The 22,283-nt window shown below is 33.6% G+C and overlaps 1 protein-coding gene across 2 annotated transcripts in view; it reads right to left on the bottom strand.

Annotated features, from left to right (window-relative positions):
• RB1CC1 (RB1 inducible coiled-coil 1) overlaps positions 1–22,283 on the bottom strand; it is a 76,746-nt gene that overhangs the window by 20,567 nt on the left and 33,896 nt on the right. For both annotated transcript variants that reach the window (XM_036232849.1, XM_036232850.1), the window contains exons 8-16: positions 22,099–22,269; positions 16,297–16,481; positions 15,946–16,132; positions 15,782–15,863; positions 15,473–15,534; positions 14,111–14,214; positions 13,588–13,714; positions 11,597–13,497; positions 1,682–1,847 (exon numbers count right to left, since the gene is read on the bottom strand). In XM_036232849.1, the coding sequence (XP_036088742.1) occupies positions 1,682–1,847; positions 11,597–13,497; positions 13,588–13,714; positions 14,111–14,214; positions 15,473–15,534; positions 15,782–15,863; positions 15,946–16,132; positions 16,297–16,481; positions 22,099–22,269 (2,985 nt within the window). The remainder of the gene's footprint in view (positions 1–1,681; positions 1,848–11,596; positions 13,498–13,587; positions 13,715–14,110; positions 14,215–15,472; positions 15,535–15,781; positions 15,864–15,945; positions 16,133–16,296; positions 16,482–22,098; positions 22,270–22,283) is intronic.

Genomic DNA, 22,283 nt, shown 5'->3' with positions numbered 1-22,283 from the left:
CATTTTTAGATCAAAATTAGTGAATTAAATATTGAGTTAAATGTCCTTTATAGCCAGAAAGCATGAGGGAAGATCTTTCAAAAGGTATATTCATGACATGTGTTTGTATTAAGCTGTTTCTATACATATTATTCATGTACAGAAAATTAATAAACATTTATGAAGCATACTAGTCGTTTTGTTTATTTTTATTATCTTTACCGTTTCTGTAATATGAAATGGATTTTAGAAAAATTAACATAATTTATAATAAACATATTAGAATCTAGGATAGTTCAGAACCAACTAAGCTCAAGTCATCCAGATAAAAGTAGTTACAAATCAACTTCAATTACTACAACTTAACATCGACTATTTTAAATTGGGAGATACTTTGGAAGGCATCTCTCCTCATCTCATTCATCTCATTTTGCAAATATTAAAAGAAGCCTTAAAATAAGAACTAAATTTAAATGAGATAGCTGTCAATATCATACTTTTGGTTTCAGTCAGCTAATTCATCCCTCATTTAATTTTGTAAATCTAGAACTACATATGCTAACAAAGGAGCATACAGAGAAAAAGGCAAGACAGTAAAAGATCTATTTTATACAGAATGAATCATGCAAAAAAAAAAAATGTATGTACAGAGTCAGATTTTTAAATAACAGACATTTAAATTTCCTTGGTTTCCATGAAGCCAATCTTTTTTTTCTGGTTACTCTTTCTCATTCCTCTATTTCAGGCTCTTCTTTCTTTCCTCAGGTCTTAAAAAATAAAGTTCCCAAGAGTTTTGAGTAACATTTCCATATTTTCTTTCTGTTCCCTGATTGCCTTTTTTTTTTTAAATTCAAAAAATATAATTTAAAAATACCATTTTAGGAAAAGGAAAACAACACACATTAAATGTGTTTATCAGCTATAACATGTGAATCAGTTCCAGAAATGTATCCCTTGGGATACAAAAGGTACATAGATATTACCCCTGGCCTGAATTACAGTAGCAGACAACTCACTGCTCCTACACACATGCCTGGGTCTTGCAGTCCTCTACTCTTTCTCCACATCTGAGGGAGCAATCTTGATTAAGTGTAACCCAATTCCTTTATTTCCTTTTCAATTGCTGTCCAGAACCACAGAAGAAGTACAAGCTCCTTGACAATGCATGCTATAGTCCTTAACGGTCTGGCCTCTACTTACCTAACAAGATTTACCACTTACCCTTGATCAATAAGTGAATCAGCAATGTTCAACAATAGTCCACTGTAATATACCAACAGTCTATCACATAAATAAGATTTATAGAAAACGCAAAAAATTGTACTGATCAGCATGTAATTTAGAAAATGTTAGAGTTTAACATCTAAGTATTAGTATTAACACTTTCATTTCCCAATAAAACTAATCTGAGTTTTAAAGAGGTTAAATGATGTATACAAGATAACACAGGTAGTTAGAAATCAGAAAAGTAATTCACATTTCCTAATTTCAATCGAGGAGTATTTCATTTTGAAGAACTTACCTATACTGCATAATGACCTTTTAAAAATGTTTTTATCATGAAGATATTTAACAAATATTAACAAGGTCAATGTAGAAAAATCACATCTAAGACATAAGAAATCATCAATTGCACAAAGACTATATTTGCTAATTTGTTTATTTACTTTAGTTAAAACAATGAAATGGGGGCAGAACATACCTGTTGTTCAGCAATCAAAGATGTTCGAACATTTTGCATTTCTTCATTCTTTTTTTTCTCTTGCTCTTCAAGTTGTTCTAGAAACTTGGCTTTTTCTTCCTGAAGCTTTTCTTGAAGTTCAGCAACTAGGCTTGAAGAATCTTCTCTGGTGGATTCGATGGCAGAACTTGAATGTTAAATAAAAGTATTAATATATTTTTTTAAATTGTAGATGTTACCCCAAATGTATCAAATATTGTAGCTAGTTGACATCAGAAAAGCTACAGATCTTCCTTAAATCTAACAGTAGTTAACTGGTGTTAAAAATATACAAATCCTCTCTTTTTATCTACCAAAGGAAGGTGAACACGTAAAATGGAAAAGTTTCCTGGATTATAAACTCTCAAACACACGGCTGAATGACTGTATCTGCTTCTACCTAAAAATAGTAATGTTTTCAATATAAAAATCAATATACCTCTCAAGAGCTCAGCTTCAAATTTCAGTTTTACTATTCCTACAACTGCCAAACTACATGATGACCGAGGTAAAAATCTGAAGATTACTTATGTTGAAAAGTTTTCCATTACTTATATAGGTTTGAGCTCATTTTGTTAGCTAATGGATAAATGACACAAAACTAAAGCTGACTTAAATGTTCACGCACAGCATAATCTACATATTCCTGAATTCATATTCATTTTCCTCAAAACCTGCTAACCCCTTTGGGGTTGCTGACAACCAGATAACAGAAGAGGAGAAAAGTACAAACATAAGTGTCACTATTGTAATTGCCGGCATAGAAGTTACACTTATCTATTTTCAACCTAATAATCCTTTATAGCTAAGCTTGTCCAAGAAGTAGATAATTACATAAAAGGTATTAGAGTATGCTAAGCCACAGGAAAAATTACCCCATGTTAGTAAATATTCTCAAATTCCTTGAGCAACTAGGCCAACTGATTTTTTTATATGTGCGCTTAGTCAGTTTTAGATGAGACTTTATCAGTAAAGGCTACCTTATTCTCAAAAAAAGGAGAAAATTACACAACTCCACCTTTCATATATTTAATACCATAAAAAAGACTGGAAATTAAATTTAAAAAGCTGATACATTTGTTACCAGTTGGAAACTTCTACACTATTATACATGGAACTTGAAATAAAGCATCTTTAGGTGAGTTTCCCCACCATTAATAAACTATGTGTATAGCAAAAGGTTCTATCATACCCAGGATTTCTAGTAACTAGGGAATCTGCACTGAATACAAACTAGACTGTCTTGATGCTAAACTCTCTTATCACTGATTATGTTAGATTCGGGCCTAGTAAACAATTAATTTTTTATCTTGAGTTTTTTTTTTAACTCATCTCTTGAGATTAAAAAAATTAAATAAAAATTTAAAAATTCAAATGCTGCTGTACTTCCCCAGATCCATATCAAGTATCCCTGGAAGCATGGCTGTGAAGTGTAGTAAGTAGATTTTCAGATATATGCAAACCAAACATATCTGTATTCATTTTTTTTTTTTTTTGGTACACAGGTATGTGAGAAAGCTCTTCCCCTAAATTCTAAAAACTAATGCATACTATTGATTTATGTTTCCCAGTCAATTTTATATTTACTTAATCTCAAGTAGACTGAACAGCTAGCTATTTGCATATAGGCTATTCATATTTTTATTTTTTATTTAAGTATAGTTGGTATACGATCTCATATAGGTTATATTAGTTTCACATGTACAACACATTTTTATACTTTACAATGTGATTAACCCACTCACTCACTGTCACTGTGTAAACCTACCACAATATTACTAACCACACTTGCCCTCCCTTCTGGTAACTATCCCTTTGGTCTGTCTCTGAAAGTCTGTTTTTGTTTTGTTTTGCTTAATCTGTCTATTCATATCCTTTGCTCATTTTTCTAATGGACTGTTTGACCTGTTTTTTTATTTGACTTGTGGGAGTTTTTCCTCTGTAAAACAGAGAAACTGAGAACTACATTATTCAGAATTCCCAGAAAGTTCTGGGGGTTGAAATTTGTCAATGAAAGATACCACACAAAATCTGGAATGCTGAAGAGAAAGTCCATTATTCTCCAGAGGTGGCTGTGCTCAGACATGTGGGCAACTTAAGATTCAGAAAAGGTTTCTAAGTAAATTACCTGCATTGGTGTTTCAAAAGTTAATTGGCAGAAGACCTAAAAATTGGAGCAGTTTCCTGATTAGTCATCAAATCTGTGCTTCAGATGACTTTGAACCTACATATTTCCAGGACTTTCACTCTCTTACCCTTCACCTCCACTGCCCAGCTTCCCTAAAGCTCATTTAACTTTTAATATTAGATCCTTTATTCCTGAAATACTTAAAACAAGTTCTATTCTTTAAGCTCAATCCAGACGGATACAAATATGATCCTAGAGGAAAAAACTATAAAGATAGGAACCTGGAATTCTCTGATCTGCTTTGATCTGGAAACAGCAATGGTCTCCCCACCAGTGCGAAATGGAACTCTAGCAGACTACGGCAAAATAGGTGACACCTGTAGCTGTCTGGGATCAAGTGACTAAAGAAGGCAAGGTTTTGGAGATGTCCCAGCTGTCTCTCCAAATCCCACCAAACCTCCCTTACCAGCAGCAGCCTCTTCTCCCTTATCTGTGGAGATTAGTGTCACCTTACCTGAGGTTCCCTTCTCAACAAGTCGATCCTTCTTCTCAACCACCACTCTCACCATTTCATTACTTCCAGACCCATTGCTACTTTCAAATATTCAGGTTCCAGGGGAGTTAAAAATCTAACCAAGGAGGTACTAAAATTGCAAGATTTTTCATTTATAGGAAATATGTATGGGAACAGATCTAATGAATGCACAGGAATGGCAAACATAATGCTGAATGTTAGCTCGGCTTAGATAGAGACCATCTGGCCCATTAAGGCTAAGATATTTACTGTGTGGCCCTTTAAAGAAAGTTTGTCAACTATTCTCTACACGCATGAGTCTCAAAGTATGATCAATCCACAGAACCTGGGAGTAATTAGAACACTTTCAGGGGATCGATAAAGTCAAAACTATTTTCATAATAACACTAAGCTGATATTGATATTTGTCTTTTACATCTTGGTGACATATGCAGAGATAAACCTCCTGACACCTTAACATAAATTAAAAGATAGTAACACCAAACTGTACTTTGAGTCATCATATCTGTACTTCAAGGTACTCAAAATGAAAAAGGTGGCAAGTGTATTTTGGAATGTCCTTAATGTAGTAAAAATTATTAATATTATTGAATTCTGACAACTGAATATAATTCTTTTAAATACTCAGTGTGACAAAATGACAAGTACACATAAAGTGCTTCTGCCACTTAAAAAGTATATTTGTTTCATGGGAAAGTACTTGTACAACTGTTTTAGCTGTGTGCTGAACTAGCTGCTTTTTCATGCTACACTTCCTATTTGAAAAATGACAATCTGTGGTTGTTTAGATTTGAATTTTTCATACGCATTTTCTCAAAAATGATCAATGTGAGCCTGTTACTTTAATAAACAACTGACAGAATTTAATACCAATGATAAAATGTGACTCTTTTAAAAGAAATTAAAATTTAGAAAACTATGAGCTTTAGAGCTTCTCAGTACCTAAGGTCTTTCATATAAAATCTGTACGTATGTTTTACAAAAGTGATTTATCTGTTAATTAAACGTGTCAACATATACAAAATCTGCATTACTTGGTGAACCAGTGTTTGCCAAATGACCAATTCACTGGGCTACAAAATCATGCATGGGTAAAATATCCATTCAAAGTGCAACACAGTTCAATGGATATTAGCATAAAGTACCAAAAAATCCATTGACAAGGGTTTATATTTCACAATGAAAAAGAAATGATCATTTGCTGCATTTTGACTTAGTGTCAAGGAAAAATATCCACAATTATCTGAAAAAGCAACTTAGATATACCTCCCTTTCCTAGTCTATATAAGTAAAACATTGCATTTTCCATATACTTCGAGCAAAATAAACTGCAATAGATTGGATGCAGAAGTAGCAATGAGAATCCACGAAGCCAAACACAGATTTGTAAATATATAAAACGATGCAACTTGTCTCATTAATTTTCATTGTAGGCAAGTTTTCATTAAAAAAATCTTATTTATGCTAACATGTAGATTTATTATTTTAAAATGACTAAACATCTTTTAAATGTTTTAATTTCTAATACAGAAAATATTGATAGATATAATCCATATAAAAATAACTGCAGTCCTCAATAATTTTTGGGTGTGTAAAGGGTACTGAGACCAAAGTTAGAAAAATTTACTCGTTTTTTACATCTTTAAAAGGCGGTAACACACACGCATGGAAAAAAAAATGAGAAGACTACATATGACTAGCAAATCCTAAAATATGTACTATCTGTTCCTTTAAAAAACAAATTAACTACCCTTTAAAGAACAAATTAACTGACCATTGGTCTAGAGGAATGTATGCAAAGAACGATGGTGACAGGCATACTGGAAGGGATTTGTTACGTGTACCCTGGGAGGGGCCAGAGAATACTCCCTTCACAAGGTTTTGAGAAAACCACCTCAAAAGGCTCTGCAGTGGTGCTCTGCAAAACAGGGATAGCAAAGGGAGATGAAACCACTGAAATTCCATGAATGTAATGGGAAAAATTCTGTCATTCCAGGAGTGATAGAGGCCAATTACTGACACTTAACCATTACATGTGGTGCCATTATAGGCAGCAGTGCCAGATCAGTAATCAGGTTTGACACAGACATCTCTGGCAATGGCTGTCCCTAGGGGCCACAGAAAATTGGCTGATAAAGGCTTCTTAAAAGTGTTTTTAAAAAACTTGGTATCTAGTGTTGAGAGAGCAAACTTTTCAGAGCTAACTCAAATCAAGACTCACTCATCATCCCTCATCCAATTCCATGACCTGAGTCAGTCACCAACTATAATGCCCAAACTTCACACTGTCAGGCGTTCTTTCTAGCCTTCGCTAGAAGTACCTGTAGTCATTTTCCAGGCTGAGTGTGTACTCAGGGAAGTCAATTAACCAGTTTTGGAGGACTACTGAGCATTGGCTCTGAGGGGATTCTAATGCCTCTTTGCTTCACTGGATAACTGACAGTGAGGTAGTAAGCAGAGTTTGAGCCCAGTGGGTTCCTCACTATAGTTAAGACATACCTCCTTATATTCAGAATCTACAGTAAAACAGACACAAAAGCAACCGTTGGGGAATCCCTGTTGGTCCCTTCACACATAGAATGAGGACTATTATGGTAGAAAGAACAAAGTAAAATCCTTAAAACTCTCACTTCGAATGAAACAGGGGAGAGATTTCTATTACATTCTTATCTCAACTTAAGTATGTGTCCTGCAGAAAACACCTAAAAACATGTAATGGATTATAATAAATTTAACTGGGTAGTAACTCCAGCAAATCTGCTATTTCACATATTATGCCCTCTTTACTGGAGCAAATTAACAAAGCCACAACCACCTGACATGTAGCTACTAATTTGGTGATTTCTTCCCCTTCTATGCCTATTAGTATAGACCAGGGTTGACAAGTTCTTTTGTTTGTTTTGCAGGGGTGGGGGACAAATAGTAAAAATGTTATTAGCTAGATAATCTCATTCAATACTCAATTCTTCCAAAAGAAGCCACAGGCAAAAGGTAAAGGAATGAGGATCTCTACCTCTGTATTCCAATACAGCTCTACTGACCGGAACAAGCAGTGGGTTATTAGATTTCTACAGGCCACACACGGTTTGTCAATCTCTGGTGTAGAAAAGAAGCAATATGAATTTTTCTACAGAGATAGTAATATGCTTTCACTCTTATCTCTGGGCTGTATCAACTTTCTAGTGCTCAGTTAAAATCTAGTTGGCAGGGTTATTAGTCTTTTTGCTATTTCTCAAGATATCACACTAATCTGACACATTTACAGCAATATACTTCCTAGACCTAGTAAACAGGAAGTAGCAATTACCTGGGCTTACCAGGGCAAGACACATAAGTGCCAGAGAGTGAGCAGTAAAGTCCATGAAAATTCAAGAGTTTGTCGGCACAGAAAAATTTCTAAGTATTCAGTGGTCTGGGGATGTGAGATGTTCCCTCTAAGGAGAAGGGACAAGCTGCTGCTAGACGAGCATCTTTGAATTTTGGACACAATATGTAGTACATGTGTATATGCTACCATGACTCCTTACCAAATTACTTTTAAAGCTGCCTGTTCTGTTTAAGGTCTGAAGCAAGAGGCACTCTTACAATAAGTCAACACTAACATGCCAGGTGCTCTACCACTTGGGCCATATTTCCTAGCAGACATTTCAAGCGTCTACAGCAGAAATGAATACTGCATGGAGCTTTCAGCAAGTCCTCTAGAAGAATCACAGTTGAGACCCGTAGAATTTCAAAGCAAATAACTAATTGCCTCTTGTAAAATGGCTTGTTACTGGATCTGCATAGAGATTGAAAGACTGACCATGGTCTCCCAAGTTACCATGCGACCTGAGCTGCCCATCATATTGTTTAATTCATCAACCCGTGAGGTTGGGTGAACACAGCAGTACTCCATCATCCAGCAGAAGTGGCATATCCAGAATGGAGCTCAAACAAGACTTGATGGCACAAGAGGTTCAGGATTCCAATGTACTTACTCTTGCTATATCACTCTCTTTCTCTCTACCACAACTACTGCGTTCACTATGAGAGGGAAAAATTTGCAGACCTGGTTTCCTGATAATTCTCCTTGATATACTGACACTGTTCAAAAGCAGAGGTAAGTATTAGCTTCTCACTGAAGAGTAATCCTGAAGAACATTACTGAAGGTAAATCTTCCCAGTGCCAACATGTCAAGCAGTGTACTTGAAGGTGCCTAGGAGACATGGCCAGGGATACAGATCTACAGTGACTCATGGAGAATTGCCAAAGGCTTGGCTAGGTAGTGAGAGACTGAGAAGAAAGTAGATTTAAATCTGGTGACAAGGATATTACAGAAGAGAAGTTCAAATAAACCTTTTGAAATATACGCAAAGTATGAGGATATATATGTATATTATGTCCCACTGGGAGGACCCTCATAATAACCAGATTTGCAAGTTGTGTTCTGTGAATATGAAATTCTTCAGGCGGCCACACCAGTCCTATTCAAAATTCTAACAAACTGTCCAGAGGCAGGAAGTGAGGTTACATATGGGGCTCAGCAACACGGATTTCCATACATCTAGTAACTAACACTGAGCCCCCGAATTTGTAGTCCTTCCTTGGAGACTAGCCAGCCACTTAGTGACAGGTTGACTATACTTGACCACTTCCATCATTAAAAAAAACAGTACTGTCCTCACAAAAACAGTCCATTATTCTCCATATAGATTTACTTCCTATACTCACAATATTTCTGCAAAAAACACAATTCCTTAACTAAAGAAATGCCTTATTCACTGCTGACATTCCGCCAGAATTGCTTCCACAGAAGGGATTTTATTTTACAGTGAAAGATGCGTAGCTATGGCCTCATGCCATGCTTAAGTCACTGATCTTACCATATATGCCAATCCCTAAAGCTGCTGGTCTAATTCAATTGTGGATCAAACTATTTAAAACTTCATTACTGTACTAGATGGGTGACATTTTGCATGGTGAGGGTAAAAAATGCAGTACATGCTCTAAACCAGACATTTTGTGAGATTAATTCTCCCACAGAATACATAGGTTAGAGAACCAAGGATAGAAATTGGAATAACTACTCTTTTACCTTATGATCCATTAGCAAAGATTATGCTTCCCATCCCGACAACTTTGGGCCATACTGATATATATGGCAGATTCAGCTCCCCTAAAAAGAATTCCCTTGCAATCATCGTCCCACTGAACTGGAAGCTTAAACTACCACTTTGTTAATCAGGGCTCCTCATGCCACTCAATCAACAAACGAGGTGGCTGTGGTACATACTGATAAAACCGAACTTAATTATCAATGAGAAACAGTTTCTCCTATACCAGGGCAGGGAGGAATATTATTACTAAAAGTCAGAGGCTTTTCTAGGGTGTGTCTTGGTACCGCTGTGTCCAATGATAATGAGTCAAATGAAAAACTACAGTAACTGTAATGGAGAAAGGATCATTAATTATCATTCAGATCAAGATGTAAAATCAGCTAAGGTAATATCCAAGGTAAAAAATAAAGAGGTAATAGAAGGAAGCTATAAAAATCTACCAGAGTTACAAGGCTAATTACAGAAATAAAAACTAGAAATTAAGCCTGTGTACATTAATTTTTTGTTTTTCCCTTCTCCCATTCCCCTAGTATGTAAAATGTGTTGTGATAATGGTAGTTAATCCTGTATTTCAGCATTTACCGTACAGAATGTCAAAGAGAGATTGCGTCTGTGCAGAAAAATGAATGTCAATATGTTCACTCTAGGATGGCTAGACTGACGAAAGTTTGACTCTCACCTTTAGAAGAGGTGAGGATACCTGAGGTGACATAAGGAATATAAGCTGAATCACGTTAGACAGAAACATGACAGTGTAAGTGTCTTTATTCGAAAGTTCAATATGAGTAAAGAAATGTGTAAAATTACTCAGTTTAAAACGAGGTATACAGTGCTAGATTGTTTTCATCTTACCATTGCTCTTGTCCCTTTTCCGGAATCTCTCCTATATTCCCTAGAATTCCCTTTATAACTTTAAGTTATAAAGGGAACAAGTGCAATATTTGGAAAGTAGAAAAGCAGCTGAGGCTTACTCTCCAGAGGTGGCTGTATCCAGATGTAGTTTCATAGTACCTTACTGTCAAGTGAATGAGAACTACACATTGTATGCTGCAGACTGAGTCATAGCATTGGGGCTTTGAAGAGATTCTTGAAAGATGCAGCAACTTCCCAGGAAGCCATGGAAACCATCAGCTTTGGTGGGTGCTTAATGTCTCTTTTTCCTCATATTTCACTTAGAGCTTTCCTGGACTTCAGCAGTGACTCCTTTGACCTTAGCTCCCCTAGTTCTGTAATTCTTATATTAAATCCTCTAAATGCCCCAGAATACATAGTTTGTTTTCAAAACAGAAGACGTTTAATTGTACACCAATATATGAGTATTACATAGGAGAGTCAATCACGAGAGACTATATAAAAGTGATAAGGCAAAAAACAGAGGTTAAAATATATAATGAATATATACCTATAAATATATTCACTTGGAAGAATTAATGATAGAATTGATAATGTTTTAGAAAGTGTTTATTAGGCCACAAAGGCCCTAAATAAATTTTAAAGAGTAGAAAAACTGAAGACCATTTTCTCTGCTCAAAAGGCAGTAACATCAGTTAATAAAAATAATAAAATTGCAAAAAAAAAAAAAAGCTATGACTATAAAAAACCTGGAGTTTAAAAACTTTATCTTTTGAACCATCAAAGAAATAACTAAAATTGTGATATCAGAAAATAACAATGATGAAACTATTTGGTCCCAAACTAGGACTCAGCCTTTATTAAACTCTACTAAAAGGAAATTGATCTTTTGTACATGCATACACAATTTAAGGTAAAACAAAAATAGGTAATTTTCAAATGAAGAATTTTGGGGAAAAGCTTCAAATAACCCAAAGAAGGAAATTTACAAATTAAAAAAAAAAAGAGCTCCTGAAAACATTTAAATTTTCAAAAACATCATTTCTCTAGAAATCCGAAATATTAATCCATTTTTAAAAGTCTCTCATGGATTTATGTAGTATGTTATTTTCAAAATGTTTGCAAGAAACATTAACTATTTAAAAAGTTTTTACTTCATAAGAATATCTCAATTGCTACATTTACTTAAGATAATGAGTAAATCAAGGTACCGTAGTAACACAAAATTGAAATCTGAATCACCAATATTTTAATTTTACAATTATAGACTGAAGTTAATTCTTACCTTTTCACTATTTGATTCTCAAGATGTTTAACTTTTTCTAATAACTCTTTTTCAACAGCTTCTCTGTCCAATTTCAATTCTTTTAGGGCAGTCTGAATAGCTTCTTCTTTTTCACAATTAAGCTTCTGAATTAACTGTTCTCTGTCTTGTTCCTGGTCCATGATAAATTTCTCTTTGTCTTTTTCAAGTTTCTGGATAATAGCTTCATACTTCTCTTCTTGTTGAGTGATTTTTTCATCTTTTTGTTTTTCAAGAGCATGTAATTCTGAGTCCAAATTACTCTGCAGTTCAACTATTTCTTCCTTCAGGTTTTTTTCTATTTCACATGCTTGGTGATACAATGATGTTACTTTGTTTAATTCAGCTTTAAGCACATTAGATTCTTCTTCATGTCTACTAATTAACTCTGAAATGCACTGATCTTTTTCAATTGTCATTAAAGTTCTTAACTCTGCCAAGCCCACCTGATAATTTTCGTTATTATCTTGAATCTTTTGGTTTAGTTTACTTATCTCTGTTCTAAAATTTTCCGTCTCTTGATCAAGGAGAGATTTTAAGGTCTCCTTCTGGTGAGCTCTGCTTTCTTCGAGCAAAATTTTTATTTCATCAGTTTCTGCTTCCTTCAATGCAAGTTCAACCTCTAACTTACATCTCATGTCTGACAAATCAGAAACCCTGAGTTTTAAATCCTGCAGCTGTTGTTCTTTTTCCTGGATAACTGTGGCATGAGACTCTTGTATCTGATTGACTTTTTGTTGATTTTCATCTTTTAATTTCTCCAAAGAAACTTTGTGGTCTGTCATAACTTTCTCGAACTCCTGTGTGTGCCTGACATGCAGAGCGTCCTCTAATTCCTTTAGATGACTTTCCTCTAAGCTCTGAAGTTCTGCCCTCAACAACTGGATCTTCTCATCATTTTCGACATGGAGTTTTTTTAAGTCTTCTAACACTAACTCCCGTGATTCTTTCAGTTCTTTAATTTCACAATTCTGAGTGTGCATTATATTTTCCATCTCTAATAACTTCTGGTCTTTTTCATTCTGCAGGCAGATGACAGCTTCTTTTTCATGTTTAACCAAAGCAAATTCATTATCTTTATTCTGTAAAACCTCTTCAAGGCATACTAAGTCTCCTTTAAGCTTCTTAATTTTATTTTCATTTTCTTCACGTTCCTTTATTAGTGCTTCAAGTTTACTTTCATACTCACTTTTTAAAGACTGTAGTTCTTTTTGATGTTTTTCATTTAGTGTTATTTCCAGAGAATATTTTACCTTTTCAATAATGTTTCTTATTTCTATTGCTGTACATTTTAAAGAATTTGAGAAGTCACACTGTTCTTTTTGTACAAATGTTCTGAACTGGCAAAGGTCCTCCTTAATGGTTTGTATGGTGAATTGCGAGTCTTGGGCAACAGCCCTACATTTTTCCAATTGGACATTTAGAGAAACATGATCTCCTGAATCCTCTTTACCACATATGTTTGTATCCTGCATACGTCTACTGTCTATTGCATTGATAACTGATGAATAAAGTGATTCCACCATCATTTCCGGACTTTGTGGATCACTTATAGGATTAGGAGATGATAAATTTTCTTCTATTACAAACTCATTCACGGCAGACATAAAATCTGATTCAGGACTTTCTGCTAATGAATCCAAGTCTAATGAAGCTTGGTGAATAGTCTGTTCGATGTTTGGATGGGGAATAGTTTCAAAATCAAATGTATGTGCATCAATGCTATCTGGAGACAATTCTTCTAAGGGACATACTGCGGGACATAAGGGATCCTGAACAGTGAGTGGAGGAGGAGTTCTTGGTGAGGTAGTAGTTGTAATTCCTGTTGCACTTTCTATCCTTGGTGAGGAAGCTGACTGTGGGGATGTCTGACTTACGGATGCCTGGAAAAAAAGAGGTACAGGCTTATACAGCTGCAGCAACATAAACATTTTACACTAATAAAATAAACCATTTGAAAGAACTTAATTTGCCTTTTGTTCACTCAGTAGATCTGTAATGGTCTGTGACATTTCATCCAAACTTTGTGCTGCTTTTACCAAATTATGTAGAGCAAGTACATGCTGGTGTAGAGGTTCAAAGTCACACAGTAAGGGAACCCTGAAACAGAATGCAATCGAATTAGATTTCTGAAAGAAAAGATGAGTAAGTAAAACGAAATATTTTAACTGTCAAAAAAAATATTGCATTATCATCCTCTCTCAATCAATACCAAAATAGTAAAGAAGCCTAAGATATAATCATTAAAGTGATAAATTAGAAATCTTCCACAGTATACAGAGTGATTACTAGAAAAAAAAGTTACATGTAAGACATTAATTTCTTTATTTTCTCATCATTTTTTAATTTCCTGGGTATTTCCCAAAGAAGCCATAGGAGACAGTCTAACATAAAATAGTTCTCTATTCTAGCATCTCCTAAGACTGTTGGTGCTACTTTCCAGAATAATGAAAACATTATAAAGTGATATCTAAAGTTGAAAATATTTACATTTACCTGAGGAATGGCTGAACTTCTGAAGGACAAAATGATTGCAGAAACTGTAAATCTTTTAGTGAAATATCTGGAAGTTCACAATCAAATTTTCGAGGCTTCTGTGTCTGTACAAAGAAAAATAACAATTATTATTTACCAAAAAGATACAGGACAAATTTATAAATGGTTTCCTATTATAATCAAATTCAGTAACACAAATAAGCAAAAATGCTTCAAGCGATCTATTAACACTTAATAGAGCAAAATAATAAATTAAAAATGAAAGACTATTCAATAACGTGGTGTACTAATTTTCCTGAGTCTTAAATAACTGAAATACACAAGCTGTTGATGATCAACTGATGTTTGTTCCTGACCTTCACTGTTTCCACCATCTTTTTATGGGAATCCTAGCATTCCCATAGAAATTAAGGAATTGTTTGTTTCACTAATACACAGACTATTCCCAAATTTTTCTCTGATCATGAAGCTCTCTCTAGCCATAGACCTATATCTATTCCTATCACCTATTAGCAAGCCTAAATTGTTTTAACATGGTAAAAGCTATTTTTTCCCATGTAACACTTCCTTGCCATTCACTTGACTTTTCTAAATACAAGCTCTTAGTCAATTTCAGCATCTTTAAAAATATATATCCGGTAAGTCCTACCACTTTTTTATAATACTGCCAAGAAATGTACCTTTTAAAATAACTCCAATTGTTTCAATCATTACTAAAACAGATTTAGAAATGCCAAGATGCCTTTCATTAAACAGTATTTCCTAGATATATTACATCACTCATTCTTAGATATTAAAAAATACACACATTTAAAAGCCCTAAGAAATCCTGCAGCACAAAAATATGTTTAATAAGTAGTGAGTTATGTCTGAGGAGAAAACAAGCAAGCAAGCAATAAATCTACAGCATTTTCCTAAACTTCTTTGACTGTGGTATCAGGTTTAGGAATATACCGAACTTATTTTTCGTGGTTCAATAAAGACTGCCTGAGGGGTCACTCTATCTGATTTGTCAAAACATAAATGAAACAAAGGGGGAGGATAGGTGGGCGAGAGAATGATAGGGGAAGAAAATGGGAGGGGACAGCAGAAAAAGGCAAGGAAGGGAAAGAAAAGAAAGAAGAAAAAGGTAGAGAAAGACAAAATAAGAATAAGAGAATCTATTCTTATCAATCTTAACTGTATAATAAAATTTATCCTCCTGTGTTATAAAGACTCTTGATCAAAAACTATGAATATATCTTAAAGTTTTAAAGTCAGAAACATTTTTATATGTTGGTAAAAAAAAAATTCTGATAAATATCTCTACTTCTGAAATAAAGGTTTAAACACACAGAATTTAGTAAGTTAGGAAATACATACACAAAAGGATGGGGGCCAGGAGTCCAATCCTCTAAACAGACGATTTCTTAAAAAAGACTTCCCTGTGTAAAGAAATTAACAATATGGTTAATTTATTCCTTTATTTAAGGTAAAAAATAACAGCAACAAAAAAATATTCTGACAATTCTTCATATTTAACAAGGTATTGACCCTACAGATCTTAAAAGGTGTGTCTATAGATTATAATGGTGATTAAAATCACACAGATGCTATATGCTACATTCATATCTATAAGAACAGTATTTTTTACTTAAAAATAAATTTAAGGTATTAATGAAGAAAACTTACTAAATAATTTTCCAAAAGATTCCCTTTTCGACTTTTCAGCTTCATATAATCGCTTTCCATCTTTAACTAAAGCACCGGCCCACTAAGAGGAACAAAGTTTGTTAATATCAGACATCAACTCATTAAGACTTATACATATTTAAAATAGAATTCAACTTACATACCTCTCTGTAGTGTTTTATGAACATTTTTCTCCTTACAACCTCAACAACAGCTAAGCAGTACATCTGAGGAACTGTACTAAGAGCTTCAACAATTTTGACTCTTTCCAACAGTTCTATTACAAGGCGGAGCAAAGCTTGCAATTTCTCTCCATCTTGATCAGCATGAAGCATTACAAAGCAACACCACCTACAGAATGACATTGTGACATACAAGCTCTATACAAATAATGGAATCCCAAGTTATTCAATCAATCATTTCAATATAGTGATGAGAAAAATATTCTATCACTTGAAAGAAATAAAAAATGTCAACTCTAAACATCCTAAAGTAGATATAATAGAATCACTTACTTCAGTCTAACATGTAGGTTAGTTGCTAGTTCTTGTTTGGCAGTGGTACACTTCTGTTTAATATCCAAGAGTTTTCTATGATTTTGCAACATAATCATCAACTGATTTGCATGACTTAAGCATAAATCAGGTAATACAGATGCATCCTTCAAGTTTTCAGCTCTCATCTGATTAGCTAAAAATCCCTTTGAGAGAAAACATTTAAAGGATATTAACTTTATTCATGAGATACATGAATATTCATTTAGGAGGAAAATATGTTAAACAAGAACCGTTCTTCTATCAGAATCTCCTACATTTTTGAATGTGATTGACATAGTCATAGCAAAAGATTCCATTTTTAAGAAATCTATGCTCATCTAGCGTTTCATTTTCAGGATAGAAAAAAACTAAAACCCAGGAAGATAAGCTAACTTATCCAAGGACACATTTAATAGCCAAATTAGAACTAGAACCTGTGTGTCTAGACTCCTACTACATATGGGTCAGAACACGACATTAAATAAAACATGGTCATTAATTTTAAGCCATGAAAAATAACTGATTTAATCTTGGCCAATGATATTCGACAGCATATTTTATACATTCCTAAATAAAAAACAATCAATTGACTTTGCACTTTATTGGAAAGCCATTACTTTCTTTATTATTTCTGGACTATATTTTGTTCCGCTGACATATTTTGTGCTGTTTTTATAACAATGACTAAACTGTGTAATTTTAAAGCACATTTTATTATATGGTAGAAAAAGCATACTTTTTTCTTAGCTATCTTTACTCATTTATTTTCACAGGTGAACTTTACATCATTTTAAGTATGCATTGTATTTAGGCTACAAATTTATACAGATGTGCCAAAAGTCTTCTTTTGCACACACAATCAGCCAAATGAAAACTCAATAGCAAACACCTAAAAATATGTCCAAAGAGGTTGTAACCTCTTTGATAATTTCTTGATGAGGTTATTACTAAATATTTTTGTTGTGCTTATAAGTGTTTTTTCCTACTCTGTTTACTAAATAATTAATATGTTATAAAAGTTTTGATTTGCACATTCATCTGACTGCCATAATTGCTACTATAAATAATTATCCTCCTAGGGTTTGATCATATTAATCAGCAAGGGACAACAAGTGTGTCTTCCCACTTTCTAGTAGTACTCTCTTTTCTGTTTCATGTTTTTCCAAATATCATGAAAATATTTAATGTTTATTTAAAATTAAGTCAGAATGGTTCAATATATGAAAATAAGACAATTTCAACAGTAACTTTATATTTTACTTTTCTTTCAATATGCTATATACTCAAATGTGGCTAGACTTCTTTTTCTGTAACAATCTATTAAAAATAACAGGCTGATTTAATCTCATTTGTCAAAGTCTCAACAGGTTTTCAATTATTTTTTACTGAATTCAAGAAAAATATAGAATCAATCTCCAAATCTAAACTCTAGACCAGTAATAAAGAATTTACTGACACCAAAAACATATTTGTAAGTACAACATACTAAAAGAAAATACACCTGATCTGATCAAGACTGCTTGATTAGAAAAAACATGCTGTGGAAATGTTTCAGTTAAAAACCTTGACTCTGTAATCCACTGGCAGCCAAATACATAATGATACGCGAGTTAAAAGTTGCTCCAATGACCATATAACCTAACTCCAACAGGTTATCCCCCATCTCTTGTGAATGCCATGAAAATACTCTCATCCAATCTCTCACAGCCAGATACACTCAGGCAAGCCCAGTTGAAATCCATCTACCTTAAGGCTTCAATTTCTGTCTATTTTACAATCTGTTCCCAATATATAACTAGGTAATCAAGATGATTTCTAAACAAACTGATACTAAGAAGTACACAGGGATATCAAGAAATAGTAACTAAAAAATAATTAAATGAGAAGTTGTCTCTTAATGTCTACAAGGACTATACTACTTCAAGGAGAAAAATCTTTTTAATGAGTAAGAACATTATTTCCAGTTAGGATAAGGTGTTCTAAAAGGTAATTCTATGAGCTACCATTTCAGTTTAAAACACCAGCAAAAGCTGCAAATAAATTGGGGGTAGAGATAATGTTTAAACAGGGCACTCCTATGATCACAAGACATCAAGAATTAGCTTCATAACTTTCACATGAACTGTACAGGGAATGCCCACTAAATTTTATTTGAGATTGATTTCCAGAAGTTTTAAGGGTCAAGACCTGGAAAGCAAACAAGAAAGGCTGAAGTCTAAAAGAAATGCTTCTTCTATTACTTTAAGAAAATGAAAATGTATTTCTTTCATCGCAGCAGCTACACTCTCAGAGAAATGACTTATCCTTCTATGACAAAGCTTCATTTGCTGAATCCAATATATCTGAGGTTAACACTGGAAATAATTTTTTTAAAATGTGACGATTAAATGTAAATCTATTTACTGTAAGCTAACTGCAGTAGAAACATTAGCAATATTTTTTAAAAACCAAGAGATCTGCAGGTTCAAGAAAAAAGAGAAAATATCTAAAATAAGAGAACTGGAACTCCTGGTTTATTCAATCTGAAAAATAGTTCTAAAGAAATCTGGAGATTACAAAGAACTATTGGGTTAAAATTAAATGTGAAAAAAATAACTACGTATAGTTGACAAATGTCAACATTAAAAATTTCTGTATAACAACCTTACCACTATCAACGAAGAGATAGAATCTATGTTATTTATGAGACAAAGGGTTATCTAGAGTATATATAATAAATTCTAACAAAAGGATTAGCCTAAAGGAAATTTGGCAAATGATAACTCAGAGGAAATACATAGCAAACACTGGTAAAAGGGAAATTACTCTTCTCATTAATTACTGAGGGTACTGATCAATTTTTCCTTTAAGGAGGGTATAAAATTGTCAATTAATATTTAAAATACACAAACATCCTCGTCTAGCAATTCCATTATTGAAGACTGTATCTAAAAAATATGAGAACATACACATAAAGATGTATTGGGATATTAAAACAATGTCTGTGATAAGGAAAAATGGAAACAACCTAAATGAGCAACAAAGGAAGTATGGTTAAATAAACTGTTTGGTTCATTCCATGGAGGGTTAAAAGAGAATGATATTAGAGAAGAAGCAAATGGTCAAGAATTCAGAGTTACATCTTAGTAATGGTAGATTGTGATGTAATGGTATTGCAGACCAAACCTCCTGTGGCATTAGTTAATGGAGATCTAAGGAAGCAGTGAAGGAGTGAAATATAGTGAAAGGGCAGGAACTAGAAGGAAGAAACACAGAGAGATGAATGAGGTAACTGAGAATATCCTAGAGATAAGTGCTTATTCCTGAAGAGGAACTTAAGACTAAGAGTAATTAATATCAGCAATCCTTCTGATAGCTTCTCATGAAACTAGCAAATAAGAAATCACAGATCAGTTCCAGTTCCAGTCAAGGAACACAACAATAGAACATACTTTGCATTTGTACTCCTGAAAAGTTATCTCCTAAGAAACAGTCTACAAAAGCAGACTGGTCATCATAAGGACTGGAAGACCAACTTCCAATCACCTAAATCTTTGAAACTGGATTAAGGTGATATAAGATTGTAAGTGCCACTGTCATATGCCAAAAACAAACAAATTCTTTCTGTAAGAAAATGTTTTCCTAGGCCACATATTTCTGATTTTTCTTACCAAAACTAATCAGGCACATAAAAAGTTAAAACCACATGAATTAAAACTATGAGGAACAACAGAAAATATATACAGACACACAGACATAGCTAATGAAGCTAACAAACTTTAAACTACATATGCTTTATGTGATAAAAGAGATGACAACACTGAATGTCTTGGTAGACAATTTGAAGCTATACAAGAGAACCGAACTAAAAAGGTAGAGATAAAAATAAAGAATAAAAACATCAAATTGATAGAGAGATTTAGCAGCTTCAAAGCTAGAAAAAAATCTAAAAATTAATCTAAACTGTTAGGTCAAAAGAAAATATCTGGAATAAAACATAGACATAATGATAAAAAAAAATACTGAAAATAAGGGTAAATGGAAATGACGAGGTGAACGGTCTAATACATGTATAATTGGAACCGATGAAGAAAGGAAAGAGTAAAACAAAGACAAGATTTGCAGAGAAACTGATTGGGGACTTTCCCAAATGATTTAAGTCATTAAGCCACAGATTCAAGTAGTACTACAAGCCCAATGCAGGAGCAATACAAAGAAGGCCAAACCTTGTCACATCGTAGTAAAACTGCTAAAAAAGAAACCAAACACAGTGCTGAAAGCAAATGGCTAAGAGCCTAGAATTTTATACGAAGAAAATACCCTTCAGAAACAAAGGTGATTTAAGAAGATCTTCAAATGATAAAAACTGAATTTGCCACTAAAATGAAATACTAAAGGATATTTTAATGTATATTAGGCTTTAATATATCAATTTATACTTTAATACATCAATTTATACTTTAATACTTTAATTCATACTAAAGGAGAAAAGATAAGAGAAATAAAATATGTAACTAAAAATAAAAAATTTTAAATAAAAATAAGGCAAAAGAAAAAAAATGAACAGAAAAGAAAAATAGAAAAATCAGAAATGATTAAAGACAAACATTCAATAATTACAATAAATAGGTGAATTAAATGTAGCAATTAAAAGATTTCTCAACTTACTTTGAGGCCTTAATAATCCTGCTGCCAAAACTTGACAAATACATAACAAATGAAAAATACATACATACAAGTCAACATAATTCAGTTAATCTAAATCCAGAAATGCATTAAAAAATATACATATTATGGCCACATTGAGTTTATTACAAGAATCCAAGGATGGTTCAAGATTTGAAGTAGAATATAACTTTCTTAATCAGATAAAGGATTTCTACTAAATAAGGAAGGAAAAAACCTACTAAAGACATTATAATGGTGAAATGTTGGCCACTTTCTATAGAATAGGAATTAAATAAGGGCATGCACTACTACAACTACTCAATCCTGTTGGATTGGTGTTCCAGTCAGTGCTAAAAGACAAGATAAGGAAATTCAGTTCACAGTAAGTAATGTTGCTGGATCCAAAATCAGGAGAAAAAAGAAGAGAGTCTGGAAATTGTAAGATGAATTCAATCAGGAACTTATATATTTGTACCCATTAAAATGGTTATTCACATGTTCTAATGAAAGAATATATGTAGAGGGAAAATACTAGCACAGGAAAGCATGTATGAAAAGTTGACTCTTTTGCTACAGCCTGTTTCCCCAGAGTACTTTCCAGGATGGGCAGAGGACAAAGCCATCTTTACCTAAACAAAGTCACCAGTGTTGGACAGGGGAAGGGGGTTAATCCCTCTTCATAATTCCATCGCCTTCCTTTGATGATAATCTGATCTGACAACAGAGTTCTTGGAACATTGCATTAAATTAGACCAAAATCCTACATATTAATTATTCAAAATTTCATATTTTCCTTCTGTCCTCTGTAAATTTCATTTTTTCTTGTAAATTTTTTTGAGAAGAGACTAGGAGGTACTCAGAAGTTTAATATAATGACTGCTTTATCATGTTCTTTCAATGTTTCTTTCCCAGATGCTCACAGTATTTTCACGGTTTACCTTTCAGTAGTGATCTAAAATAGCCTCAGATTAGTTTATTTTATTATATTAAGATTATATGGAAACAGTAGTACTAAATTAACAATATTCAAGGATGAAGTGAAAACGTGGTGCACACTAAATTGATGTTGCACATAAAATACTTGTATAAAAAAGCTATGAATTCCTTTTCCTGAGAGAAGTGTGAAATATGCACCTGAGCAAGTTCTTTCTGCTCATTCACCAGTCGGCCACAGCTAGCAATCATCTGATCCAGAGCGTACAGCCGGTCCTCGAGTCCTTTAATGGCTTTCATATTCTGATTATCAAGTTTGGCAATAGTCTGACGGCATTCTACTATAAATGGTCGAATAATCCTTGGATCAAGCTAAATGACAAAGA

This window comes from Rousettus aegyptiacus, unplaced genomic scaffold (genome assembly GCF_014176215.1).
Source record: "Rousettus aegyptiacus isolate mRouAeg1 unplaced genomic scaffold, mRouAeg1.p scaffold_m13_p_15, whole genome shotgun sequence".
Lineage (NCBI taxonomy): Eukaryota > Metazoa > Chordata > Mammalia > Chiroptera > Pteropodidae > Rousettus > Rousettus aegyptiacus.
The sequence above is the reverse complement of the archived record's forward strand: the minus strand, read 5'-3'. Positions and strand labels throughout refer to the sequence as shown.